General features: G+C 43.2%; 2 protein-coding genes across 4 annotated transcripts in view; both read left to right on the top strand.

Moving 5' to 3' along the window:
* Nucleotides 1-2,673, top strand: part of SYNPR (synaptoporin) — a 98,212-nt gene extending 95,539 nt beyond the window's left edge. For all 3 annotated transcript variants that reach the window (XM_059480265.1, XM_059480263.1, XM_059480264.1), the window contains one exon: nt 893-2,673. In XM_059480265.1, the coding sequence (XP_059336248.1) occupies nt 893-1,159 (267 nt within the window). In that variant the 3' untranslated portion in view covers nt 1,160-2,673. The remainder of the gene's footprint in view (nt 1-892) is intronic.
* Nucleotides 2,674-7,936: 5,263 nt separating this feature from the next.
* On the top strand, nt 7,937-11,377 carry SNTN (sentan, cilia apical structure protein). The gene is made up of 4 exons (XM_059480409.1): nt 7,937-8,142; nt 8,746-8,780; nt 9,519-9,658; nt 11,093-11,377. Exons 1-4 carry the CDS (start codon nt 7,937-7,939, stop codon nt 11,249-11,251), a joined length of 540 nt encoding a protein of 179 aa, XP_059336392.1. The 3' UTR covers nt 11,252-11,377.
* The last annotated feature ends 1,991 nt before the right edge of the window (nt 11,378-13,368 follow it).

Genomic DNA, 13,368 nt, shown 5'->3' with positions numbered 1-13,368 from the left:
AGCTCTGCCATGGAGCAGCAGCAGGGTGAGTGTGCAGGGCTGGGATGGGGAAAAAGCAAAGTGGCTGTCCAAGTGCATTGTTTGCCCCTCTGCTTTTAACTTGCTCACTACAACTCTTTTGCAAAGGGGTCTGTGTGCTCCTTTAGAAGGAAATGTTTGTGCCTTACAGATTCTTCTAAAAATCCTCCAAAAAACCAACATAAAATTGGACTTCAGCATGTTAAAAAAAAATAAACACAAAAAATCCCTCTAGGCCACCTGACCAATTAAGAGCTCTCTTTTTTAATTAGTTTCTTTCAATTTTATCTTTCCACATTTTCTTTAAACTAGATTATGTTTTCAAGCAAAAAAAAATTTTTGTTCTAAAAACTTGACCTTTATTTTGAAAACAAAAAGCAAAGCAGACACCTTGTGAGCTACAGCTAAGGGAGATGAATTTAGGAATTTGCTCCAAAGCTGAGAAAATTTTCCTGCAGGTTTTGGGACAATCAGAGAATCATTTAGGTTGGAAAAGATCTCTAAGATTACGGAGTCCAACCACAAAGATCTCTAAGATTATGGTGTCCAACCACTAAGCCAGCACTGCCAAGTCCAGCACTAAACCTATCCCCAGATGCCACATCTACACTTACCCCACAGATGGTGACCCCACTACTTCCCTGGGCAGCCTGTTCCAGTGCTTGACAATAGTTTCAGTGAAGAGATTTTTCCTAATAACCAATCTGGGCCTCCTCTTGCACAACTTGAGGCCATTTCCTCTTGTCCTTGGGAAGGAGAGGTTGGGAGCAGCTTTGCCTTTCCCCAGGACCTAGTGTTATGGTGGGGACCATAACATTAGGTTGAGCTGTGAGATTGTGGCTGCTGGTGACGAGCTCCTCTTCTTCCCACCCAGGTCTTTGGCTACTTGAACTTTATCCTGTGGGCAGGCAACATTTGGTTTGTGTTTAAGGAGACGGGCTGGCATTCCTCGGGCCAGCGGCACGCTGCGGACACCATGGAGAAGCAGCCCGGGGGCTACAACCAAGGTGGCTACAACCAAGACAGCTATGGGCCAGCTGGTGGCTACAACCAGCCAGGCTCCTATGGCCAGGTGGGTGAATATGGCCAGTCCCAGAGCTATGGGCAGAGCGGGCCAACCTCCTTCTCTAATCAGATTTAGGGTTCACGCAGCACAAGCTCTTGCACCCCTCGCAAGTAGAGAGTTTAACAGGTCTCAAGTTTCAGTGGCACCAGATTTTTAAGGGTTCTACATAAATTCATACTACAACACAGTGTTTAATGTCCATTGAAGGTCTAAGCCCACCTCCTTTGGCAGATGGGAGGTGGCCAGGGGGCTGGAGTTGGCCTTTCTTTCCCTGATTAGCCAGACACAGGGGATGTGCTCCTCGCCGGTGACCTGGAGTTTCTGTTGTAGTAGGTACTGTAGAGATAACTTTATGGTAGTTTTGTATGTGTTAAGATGGTAGAAGCTTTTTGTAGCCTCAAGTCTGTAGTATTTAATATGCATAATATAATTGAATTTCCTTCTGCATTTTGGTGAAAAACAGAAGTGTTTTACTATGATTTCTACAGATTATTCTGTATATCCATGCATGTAACATTGCACCTAAATTTTCAGAACTGCCTGTCTGTGACTCTTCAGAGAGTTTGTTTTGGTTATACCTTTTTGTTTCAGAAGATTTTACTATTATTTCAGTTAACTGAGTCATCCATCTGTAATTTAGTGCATGGATAAGCAGTTTCATACTACCAAATGTCTGGACTGTGTAAATGGAACTTCTCGACTTCTGCCACTACATTTTGTTAAATGTCTGTTTAAAAGAAGTATGCATCTTTTATATATTTTGCAGAGTTGAATATATGGCTTACCCAAGTTCTGAATGCTTTGTAACTAAACTGTTTTTCCTTGAAATGGCATTCAGTAGTATCTATGGTACCTGACCAATGTTTATTCCATTTAACTCAGCTAAGTATTCCTTCTATAAATCACTATTTCTATGGATGTTTTGTGAATCTTTTAATGTGAGCTGTGGAGAATAAGGACCAAGTAACTGTGTTATTTGTTTACAAAGGTATTTATTTAACTAAGATAACAGAGGTGCAGATATCAGTACACAAAATCATGTGGAAACGCCCTGTTGCCTGACACGGCAACATGAAAACCGCACGTATTGTTGTGACCTTACAAAGCATAAATATTCCTTTATGCCCTTTGATGGGAAGAAAACCTTTCTGTCCGTGCTGTTTCAAGATTGTTAGATATCCCTCTGTTAGATTGCTGCTCTGAGCGCTAGCTTGGTGCTAATGGAGAATGTAACTGGATTGACCAAATAACCCAGGCTCAGAGGAACTCGTCCTGAAAGAGCCAGAGCCAGCCTTGTAGCCTGTTTGGATTCCTCCCTGGGAAATTCAGCCCTCCCTCACTACAGCATATGGGATGCATTGACACAAATGAAAGCCTGAAGCACAATGTACTAATCAAAACTGATCATCTGCATTTCTAGATCAAAGTGTATCAGTATATAATCTTATTGTATGAGCTGTAATGTTGAAAGCATCTTAGCTTAAAACAGCTTAGTCTCTTCTATGATTGTTGTAACCAATTTATGGCTACTCAGTGGATGAATCTATATTGTGATATCTATTTGACCCTAATAAAGTTATTGCATACAATGCATGTTTTCAGAGTATGTTAATATTGAAATGTCACTGCCAAATGACAAAGATAACTATTAAAGAAAAATAACTATTCCTATGCCTGACCTTATTGGTCATATTCTTACTGTTTTCCAACACTTTTATCGGGGTTGTGTTAATGTACAGTGGAGTACAACACTTCTGCAGACACCTGTCATTAAAGGTCAGTATCACAAGTTTTTTAAAAAAATTAAAAGTGTGCAGTTTAATACCTGCCTGCCTCTTCACCTCTCTTTCCACTGTCAGTAGGACTAGCCCAGTAGTGTGCCACCCATCCCAGTTCTGAGGATTGCTGGAAAGATATGTGTGAGTTGTAGAGAAAACAAACTGGAATATCTAAACATTCTCCTATTCCAAATGAAGGCAAAGTACAATTTTCTGGGTAAACGAAAAATGTTATTTTGGCTCTTGGTTAATTTGTTTGGGGTTTTTTATGTGATTTTTTTTTGTTTTGGGGTTGTTTGTTTGGGGGAGGTGGTTTTGTTTGGTTGGTTGGTTTTCTTTTAAGTTTGGAAAAATGTTGGACATTGGCAGGTCAGGAGAAAGTGAAACCTGTATGTGTGGCAAGGGGTGTGATGGGATGTGTGCTCTTCATACCTTCTCCCACGTATTCCTGCTTCTACTCTTTTTTCTTTTTTTTTTTTGTTGTTCTTTTAAATTCCCTTTCTATTAGTTGATGAGGAATATCCCAAGCTGAGCTCCCATATCTAAGATTCTCCACTAGAAATAGCTTTTGTGTCAACTACCTTTCTCTTCATGAACTTTTATACTCAAATCAGCAGGCTCCCATTCCTAAACTTTTCTATCCAATGCTGAGGGATGGAAATGAGTTTTGGTTTATTCCTGCATTTCAAATCAGATTAAATTCTTGTGTGAGCACAGGACTGCAGCTTTCTGGAATTCACACCCCTGGAGAAAGGGCAGTTTTTGATACAAGGCTTAGAACAGAATTAAGTTTATGTCATATTTTGGGCACTATTTGTGTAACTCCAGGTCTAAGGGTTTCTCATGAAGGGCAGAACTGGTTGAAGAGTTAACAAAAAGTAGTGTAGGAGGCACATATTTTAATGGAAGACTCGCTCTTGCTTTACCCAGCTGGCCAGGTATTTACAGGTACCTCAGCTCCTGGCTGCTGTACAGAACAGTTGAGCCAATTGTTACCCTTTGGGGACTGTAATCTTCACTCTGAATTAGGAGGGAAGAAAAATCTCTATCCATAGCTTCTCAGGTTAATAAAGTATGGCAGCAGCAAAAGGGAAAACAAAAATGATGCATGCACTTGTCTGTGTTATGTAAGAAAATGTATCTGAATGTTTTCTCTGTCTTCCTCTAGATTTGAGTCTCATCCTTTTGTAGTTGCTGAGAAATTGAAAGTTTATTTCTGCTGGGGATGGGGACTCCATAGCCAAGGGTTGTGCAACTTATGAAAAAGACTGTATTTGATGTTACCTGGATTTAAGACAAATAGCAAAGTAAACTCAAGCATCCTTTGTGAAACTGCTGCTGGCAGCCTCCTTGCTTCCCTGCTTCATCATTAGAGTATCTCTGCCAGTTAGTTGAATAACTAGGTCAGCCTAGGAGAGAAAAAACATGTTCCTTGATCTTTGTGCTGTCCCGCCTGTTTTCCCATGTGTTTCTCTTTATAGCCCATTTCTCAGCTACCCAAGTTAGGAGCATATTTGCATTATCAAGTGTGAAGCTATGGGGGAGAGGCAGGTGCATCTGGTGAGTGTGGTGGGGAGGGAGGAGCACAGGACTGTCTCTCCAGGTGCCTCAGAGGCCAAGGAAGGGGCACATTCACCTGCTGGTTTGGGTTTCCCCCATTGCTCCTGGAGCACCAATGCTCCCTCCAGCTCTGCAAAGAGCATCCCCTGCCCTGGGTACCACTGGCTCTGAGCCCGCTCCACCTCCTGCCCAGCACTTCAGGGAGACAAGGGTGAGTTCAGATGCAAACACAGCCCACAGGGCTCTGTCCTGGCTGGATGGGGTTGGGGTTTTTGTGTGTGATATTTTTCCTGATGGCCAGATCTCCTTCATTGTGGCCATTGATCTGCACATAACAGAGCCTCAGTGATGGCTAAGACTTGGAGAAAGTTTGTGCTCTTGTTGCATGAATTCATGTTACAATCGCCTGACCTGATTAGGTTAATTATTTCAAATCTTTATAGGCTCTCAAATTGAAAGAGCAATCCAGGCTGTAGCTCTGAATCAATCTTGGCTGAAACTGTGATGTGCGGATATAAGAGGCAGTGGCATCAACATGCATTGCACCTCCCTGTAGTCTGCTCCTGACAATATCTCCAGAGTTTCACAGTTAATATGACAGACAGATTAAGAGCTACTGATTAAAAACTGCCACTGTATTATTTAATCCTTTTCTGAAAAAAGTTCTTCTCATTATGCCATATCATGTCACAAGCATTTAGTCCTTTGTCCACTGGTTTTAAGAAAGATCTTAGTCAAAATTTGTTATGTATGTGAATAGATGGTCTACTTAGCTTGTGCTCTCCCCTAACTTCAATATTCTTTTTTAGGATTTCTTTCTATTCCCAGCTTCTGCTAAATGCAGGAGCTTTTCTTTTTGGAATTCTACAACATCAGCAATTAATTGTATTTTGCTATTAATATATCTGGTCCTGATTATACCATCATTTGTCACTGACATCTATCTTTATTATGAAGATCTTAGCATTGCTATATGAAATTTTAATAGTTCAGTGAGAAGGCATCCTGTTTGTTGCATTTACTTCCTGCTGTTACATTTTTTTTCTTTTGTCCCCCATTAATGAGATTCTAATAGCTGCCTTTCTGAAATCTAAATATCCTATAAAAAACCATTCTCAGAGGGAAAATTACTTGGCAATAGTATTTTCAGGATTAAAGTTCATCTGGTTCCATACCCATTGCCATGGGCAGGGACACCTTCCACTATCCCAAGCTGCTCCAAGCCCTGTCCAACCTGGCCCTGGACACTTCCAGGGATGGGACAGCCACAGCTTCTCTGAGTGAAGAATTCAAGCTATTACCTGCCTGGGTGCATGTTTGCAGCTCTTCTCCTGCAGCTGCTGAAGGGTTTGCTGGTGAAATGAAACCTGAGAGGCCAGGAGGTGTGAGTGTGTCTCCTGTTTCAGGTATTCCCTCCTGCCTGTGTCCCTAGGATCCTGCCCCACCCAGGTCATCTCTAAGGGAGTCAGGGCTCTGTCACACACACACGTTTCACAATATCAGCCTTCTGAAAGGCAAAAAGCATTTCCTTAAAAAAGGAGGAGGAAGTCTCCAGGAAAATACCAAAAGTGAGGCAGAGGCTGTGGCTCTTTGCAGTGGCAATTATTTTAAGTGAACTGCCTGTAAGGATTTTGCAGTTTGAAGTGGCAGGTTGCGTATTTTGCGCAGACAGGATTGTTAACGTGTGAAACATGCTAAAAATTGACCAATAAAGGCACCTGGATATTTCAAACATAAATAGTGTGTACCAAAATAGCTACAGAGCAGATGGCCTGGCTCCACACACACCTTGCTGACCAGAATACTCGAGCTACACACACAGCCAAAATCTCAAACTTCAAAGCTGATCATCTGCAAAGGCAAGGGTTATCCTCATGCTACCCCTTATCTGTCAGGCACAAATGCTCCTGCACACGTTAATTAGTGTATCCTAGAGGGATAATGAACCCCAGGTTTGTCTGAACTTGCTACTACCCCAGCAAAGCAAATCACCTGTTCTAGAGCTCAGGCTCTCAAAAGTCGGTGAGATTAAAACAACTGTGAGCTGAAATCTGATCTGCAGTGGAAAGATCCCAAAACACAGAGGGCTGGGTTTGCCAGCCCGCTCACAGTACTGCCTGCCACTGATAAACAGGAAACAGAGTCTGTTTCTCACTCTCATTTTTCACCTTGGATGCTAAGACCAAACATCCCCATTCCACATATTAACCAGGATGTAAGGCCTTTCATGTATGGTTCAACAGATGTGAAAAGGAATTATCACTTCAACATGATATCAAGACTCTCTCTTTTTTTTTTTTTTTTTTTTTAGTTGATGGCAGATTACTAAGCCTGAATTCTTGTTTAATTTTAGTGTGTTAATTGATGGAATAATGAGCATTGATTATATGTGTTTTGGCTTCGTCATTGCAATTACAGGCTCTGTTTTATTCATGAGCCAGTCCTAAAGAATGCACTAGAGATCTAAGACAGCTTAAACCTCTCAGAAAAAGGCTCTGAATTGTTTGAGTAATGACACTCTTAGATGGAAAATTAAAGGTTCTCTTTTCCCATGCTTTTTAAGATAATTAAAATCCAGGAACGGTAAGGTGGTGAACATCCTTATTCATTAGCCTTCAGTAATTTAGCTTCTACTAAATGAGGAAAACATTTTAATTCTCTGGGCCATCTGTTGCAGTCTCCTTTGTGTGTCCCGTTACATAAAGTCTCATCATGGGCAGTTTTAACATCAGTATTGTATCCTTTCACCAGGAACGATGAGCTGGGTGAGGTAGCTGAAGTCACCACCTATTAAGAGACCACCCTGAAATTAAACTGCCTGCTTTGTCTTTAAACTTGAAGTTATCCTGTCTAGACACCTCTAGGCAGAGAGGAGCCCGTGCATGGAGCTAGGCAGTGTGACAAGCTGTGTTTTCTAATAGCAATATCCATGCCAATAAATAACAAAGTTCACTGGAGCCCTTCCAGTTCCTCTAATGCGCGCCTGCTCTGCCATATGGCTCCGAGCTGCTTGGGGAAGCAGCACTCCCTGCTCGGGTGGGAAGCACAGCCCAGGCTCCCTGCTGGGGGCTGCCTTGGAGCTGGTTTGGAGGCAGAGCAGGGCTCTTTGCACCGTGACGGGGAAATAGAATAAATATTAGAGCAGGAGTGTGCTCACCTAGGATAAATGCTGGATCAGGAGCTAGGAAATGCTTGGATTCCAGCTCTGGCTGCAGGAATAACTCACTTTGTAGCTTGGGGCAAGTTACGTTATCCCACAGCAGGAATGTTTCTCATTAAAATTATAATTTGTATAGATGAGTGGATGCAGTGTCAAAGTTATTCCCGATGCAAAGTTACATCCCCATAGGTCTGAGAGGATCCAGGTTCCATTATGATCTGGGTTTGTTTCTGTCAAATTCCCCTGTGAAATTCAAGCCCCACTGCTTGCCAGCCCAGCAGTGCCTTCCTGCTGCAGACTGGGGTATTTCAGTGGCTCCAGGATTCCCAGGTAGTGTTTGCATTATTGATAGGCATGGCTACAAGCAGGCTGCTTCCACGGGGCAGAGCTTCCATCCACCTGCTTGCTATTACCCCGTTGCCTGGAGATCACAAACAGCCTGGCCTGGAGATGTGTGGCTGCAGAACAAGTGTTCCCAGTATGAAGCAGTACTCAGTCAGTCAGCCTGCTCCTGCTGCCACCAAAAAAGGCCCTCCAGCTGCTGCAGGCATGCCCAAGGGGTAAGTCATCTCTTTGTTGTGGCATCTGGGTGATCTGCCATTTGTGTTGGAACTCATCATCTGGGTGTGTTTGTCTCTATCACATGCTCTGTAATTAGTTTTCAGCAATTCAGCACAAGGTAAGCAGGTTTTAGGTTTTGATTGAAAGCAGGGGGGTGATTCTCACAAATGTGAGTCCTGCTGGAAATAAAAGCTATGTGTCTGCTCCAAACTGAGAGCGTTGGTGAGGAGGGGATGGCAGACCCCTCTCCACTTTCCTGGGAATGAGCATAAAACTAAGAAACCTCTGGGGCCTCTTTCATGTTCATGAAGAAATTACATGAAGTGTGTTGCAATGTCCCTCACTTAAAATTAATAATCAGCTTTAGTTACAACTCCAGGCTACTCTCTCAGGTGAGGGATTAGAAGCTGTGTGATGTTCTTGTGCTTCTTGTAGAGGCCATTTTCCTTTCCACTGTGCAGGAAAGACACTGTCCCTTGGGAAGCCCTGAGTTCCTGGGTGATTAAATAAAACAGAAATGAGCAAGCTCATTCATGGAGAAACTCAATACCCAACACAATTTACCAAGTGATAATTGTGCCTCTCTGCTTTCTCACCACCAGCGTACCCATTGCCAAGCAGCTGGCATCAATAAAAGGTAAGGGGAGCCCTTCACTGCCCCTTTGGGGTTCAGGTCATTCACAGCCCACGTGCAGAAAGTTCTGGCAGTGTCACAGGGCTTGCAGAGGTTGTGCAGATCCTCAGCTGGTGCAAGTCAGGAGGGTCTCATGGGTCCCTGTGCTGTCACATCTCGTCCTGTGTTTGCCTTTTCATAAAAAAATCACAGCATAAATCATCTGTGTAAGCCCTGCTGGCAGAGCTTGTGAGCATCAGTATTTCAGAGTCATGCACAAGGGTGGGATGGATCCAGCCCAGATCCCAAGCTTGCCATAATGCTGAGGTGCAGCACTGGTGCAGCACAGGGATGCTCCCAAAGGGGCCCTGTTTTCCCTGGTGCAGGTCTCTGGCGCTCCAAATGCATCCTGGAGATGGCCACCATGGCCTGTGCCTGTGGTGTGGCAGGTCCCTGCTGGATGCCCAGGGTCAGGAGAGGCCAGGTGGGTCCCAAGCCCCGTGCTGTGCCACAGCCCTGGCTCTGAGGGAAAGCTCCCTTCAGGGTGTGATTGCATGGGATATGAGGCATGGTGCTGGCCCATTCCAAATAAAATCTGGGCCACATCCTCTGTGGGTATAAACAGTTTCAGTCTCATTAACTTTAATGAAACTACACAGGTTTCCACCCACCCTGGATGGTTTTAACAGATTCCTTTCAATTATATCTCAAAAGCCTTTTTTTTTTTTTTTTTTTTTTTGGATAAACTTTTCCTCCCTCCAGCTCTAAGAAAAGGCTCAGACCTTGAAAAAGCTTTTGCTACAGCAGCTTTGGTGTATAACAACCATGCTGACCCTGAGAGCAAGCTCAGCAAGTCTGAAACCAAGAGCTTACTGCAATCCCAGTTCTGGCACTTCATCCAGGTGAGGGGATCTGCTGGCTGGGTGGCACTGGGACAGCCCTGGGCACTCTGGGTGCAGGAATGGCAGCTCAGGCTCTCTCCTGCAGCTTGGCCAGCATCAGGCAGTCCATGGGGTCATCCCAAGGGAGACTTGAGGCGTTTGGGACAAACAAATTCTGTGACTGAGTTGCTTTACGTTGAGCCTGTGTCTAACACAGGGCCAAAGGAGGAGCACAGCAACAAACCACAGCTGATTGCTGCTTGAATTTGTTTAAAGAAAACAGGGCAATTGCAAAAAAAAAATACCAAAACAAAAAAAAAAAAAAAAAAAAAAAAAAAAACAACCAACCAACCAACTAAATTTAAACCCTTGGAAGATAACAAGAAGCTGGTTTTAGGAAGAGAAGAAACTCATGGTATTTAATGAGGTGTTTGGTGGCTTGCCAGAGCACTGAGGCCAGCCCTGTTCTGCAGAGCCATGTTCTGTGTTCTCTGCTGTCACTGGTGGGGTTCCTGGGAGAAAGGGGCAGAAAGGTGTGGTGAAAAACCATCACAGCAGCACTTGTGGCTGTGAACTTCCCACAGGGGTTTATTTTCCCTCTGTAAATTAAAAAACAAAAAAACACCAAAAAAACAAACAAAAAAACCCCACGAAAATAAAAAATTATCAAGTGGTAGGAAAAGTTATATTGGACTAATAAAAAAGAGTTCAAATAAGTAAATGAGAGAGGTAATACCTTTCCTTCCCAAAATGACAAGATCACATGACCGGTTGGGGAGGGCAAATTGGCACCAAATTAGAAATGAGGCACCTTATTGAAAAAGAATTGAAAATATTACTGGAAGCAATTAAGCTTGGGATCCTGAGATGGTTTGGAAATTAAGCTAAAAAATGACCCTGGAACTCTAGCAAGGATTTTTCGTTAGGAAATATAAATAATAGATATGTTACAGAATTCTAATAATCCATTCCAACAAGAATGCCCAAGAGGACCAGGAGTAGCAGTATTAAAGTTATGCCTGTAAAATCAACAGTTTCTGAGATCTTCACAATATGTATTTGTATATATTTGAATATTCAGTTTAAGAGGGTTGGTTGTTTCCTCCTCCCAGTTTTATCAGGACACAGGGCTCCCTTTTTTATCTAACAGTTACCAGCTGTATCATCATCATTGGCAGATTTTCAGTCATAAATTAGGTGTCTTTTAGACATAAAGATATATGCTGGATTCTGATGGAAACTTTGAGGACTGGTTGTTCTCCTTTCTGACTACAATAATATTTCTGTTTGAATTTCTCTTGAAAAACTAATATGAATGTTGACATAACAACCTGAATGGGAAAATAAAAAATACATTAATATTTACATAAGTAGATGTCTTTCTTTTTTTAGTGATGCAATATAAAAGGAATTTCATGCTCTTTTTTTTTTTTTTTCATTTAAAATCCTCCATAGGGCCAAGAAAACAAACCAAAATACCAGGAAATAATTTCTTCCTTGGATGAGGAATCAGAGAACAAAATTAATTTTGAAGACTTCATGATCTTGTTAGTCAGTCTCACTCTAATGTCTGACCTGCTGCAGGAGATCAAAAATGTGAAAACCACAAAATGATCTGTGATTTTAAAGAAGAAATGGCCTGGTAGCATATGAGGAAAGCATAAGTGAGGTACACACAGAGTGCCTGGATACCCTGTGCTGGTCCCTTTTAAATGGAATAAAGTTGTGTCCAAGCCTGGCTGAACTTACTCCTCTCTTGAGACACTCCATGAAGTTGGTGCTCAGGGATTTGTGTCCCTTCCATTTGTGCTTTGCAGAGTGGGTGACTGGCTCCTGCTGGGGGCAAGAGCAGGTAACAGCTGGGGGCAGCCCCCAGCCCAGTTCAATGCCAGGAAAGGCAGCCCAGGCTCTCCATCCTCTCCCTGTGGTGGTGTGGGACATGATGGAGACACAGCTGCCAAAATGTGCAACTCCCCTGGAATCAGGGCTGCCCAGCTCCCTGGGCTCTCCCATCCACCCCAAGGACTGTCACCCCTGAGCTTGGGTCACCAGTGATGGGTTTCACAATGGGCAATGACCACAAAAGCTGTTCCTGTCTTAGGTAAAGGTTGATTTTAGTCTGAGAGGTTTCCACCCCACCATTAACCCTGCTGAAGGGAGCATTTGTTTACTTTTATTTCCTCCTCCAGCTGCTTTCTTCATTTACAGATCACAATGGAAGGAATTTCAAGTCCAGCATTTGCAGGGCATCCCTGGCAGCGCTGTGCTTGTATGACCAGGGGAGTGACCCAAACATGGCAGCCTGCTGAATCTGCTGTGCCATGAAAATGTGAAAAGCAGAAACCACATAAGAGGTGATCCAGACCAGGGATGGTGGGAAAAAAGGGTGGCCGATAAATTGGTTGTTTTGGAACTGAGTGATATTGGTTAGGGCCAGAGCCTAAGCATTAAATGCTCATCATCCTAATAGTTGGTTTGATTCCTACCTACAAAGTCCTGGCTCAGAGCCAATATTTATCCTACTGTGACATCCCTTCAGGACACAAAAAGCAGTCTCATACCCCAGGAACAGAACAGCCCCTGCAAGGATTTAATAAGAATCTACCAAGATGAATGAGCCAGCAAAACGCTGGAGCCTTTTAATTTTTTTTTTTTCCTTGGCTAGAAAGGGGAAGACAAGAATGATTTATCTTTGGTGGATAAATTTTTAACAGGAAGGGATCAAACCCTCTAGTGTTAAAAGAGGGAAATTAATGCCTGCTGAGTAATGAGATTTAACTCTTTGACATAAAAAGGCTCTTAGTGTTTTCAGGGGCTAAGATGATGTTTTGTGATGGATTTTGATGTGAAGGAAAGACTACAATAGAAGACCCACAGCCAATTGTTTGGAGAAGGAATGTCTCTGTGCAGTGTGGGCTGGAGCTGAAAGAAGAAATGCAGATGGATGTGGTGGGGTTTGAAATGAAGTTCAGCAGGTAAGGTGCTGGGTTTGGACCTCAGCCAGGACAGGCCTGGTCTGGAGGCTAAACATTCATTGGCCCTACTACAAATAAAACCCTGATTAGCAAAGCCCCTGCTGTGATGGTGGCTGCAAGAACAGGCAGCATCCAGCCTGTGGCAAGAATGAAAAAGCCAGGATGCAGTGTTTCTGTCTGTTCTGTCTGTCTATCTGCCCAGGGAGCATCCCCCTGCTGTCCCAGTGCTGGGAGGGTGCCTGCTCCCATGGGTGCCCACTCAGCCTACCAGGGTGGGATCACCCACCTTGCTATCACAGTTTAACACTGATACTCTGTCCCTGGTGTTACTCAGTCACTTTCCCTGTCCCCCTGTTTTTTAGCCAGGTAGATTTGTGAAAGCCTGAAATATCAGCTGATGCTCCTTTTCTGGGGTAGGAAGCTGCTCTGAATGTGAGTGCCTGGGCAGGTTTCCCATTACTCAGGAATGAAAACACAGCACAGCCTTGAAGAGATTGTTTGGGAGCCACTGGTGATGCTGGAAGCATAAATTTGCTAATATCCCTATGTCACCAAAAAAAAAGAAAAAAACCAAAAAGACTGAAAGGAAAAAATATTGTGAAGCCAATTAAGAAAAAGTTCTTTGAAATTGCTAAGGCTCTAACAGAGTTTTTGTTGTTGCTGAAATGTTTCTAGATCTTGCATAACTTGAATTAATGACTTAAGAGCCTTTTATCAGCCTTATTCACTCTGTCATCTCATCATGTGCAAACCCTT

This window comes from Ammospiza nelsoni, chromosome 11 (genome assembly GCF_027579445.1).
Source record: "Ammospiza nelsoni isolate bAmmNel1 chromosome 11, bAmmNel1.pri, whole genome shotgun sequence".
NCBI lineage: Eukaryota > Metazoa > Chordata > Aves > Passeriformes > Passerellidae > Ammospiza > Ammospiza nelsoni.
Note: the sequence above shows the minus strand (reverse complement) of the source record. Positions and strands in the feature narration are given on the sequence as shown.

Coding starts and splice junctions, on each gene's coding strand:
- SNTN (XM_059480409.1), top strand. CDS start 7,937: ATGGCTACAAGCAGGCTGCTTCCACGGGGCAGAGCTTCCATCCACCTG. Junction 8,143..8,745: donor GCTGCAGGCATGCCCAAGGG/GTAAGTCATCTC, acceptor TCTCACCACCAG/CGTACCCATTGCCAAGCAGC. Junction 9,659..11,092: donor AGTTCTGGCACTTCATCCAG/GTGAGGGGATCT, acceptor AATCCTCCATAG/GGCCAAGAAAACAAACCAAA.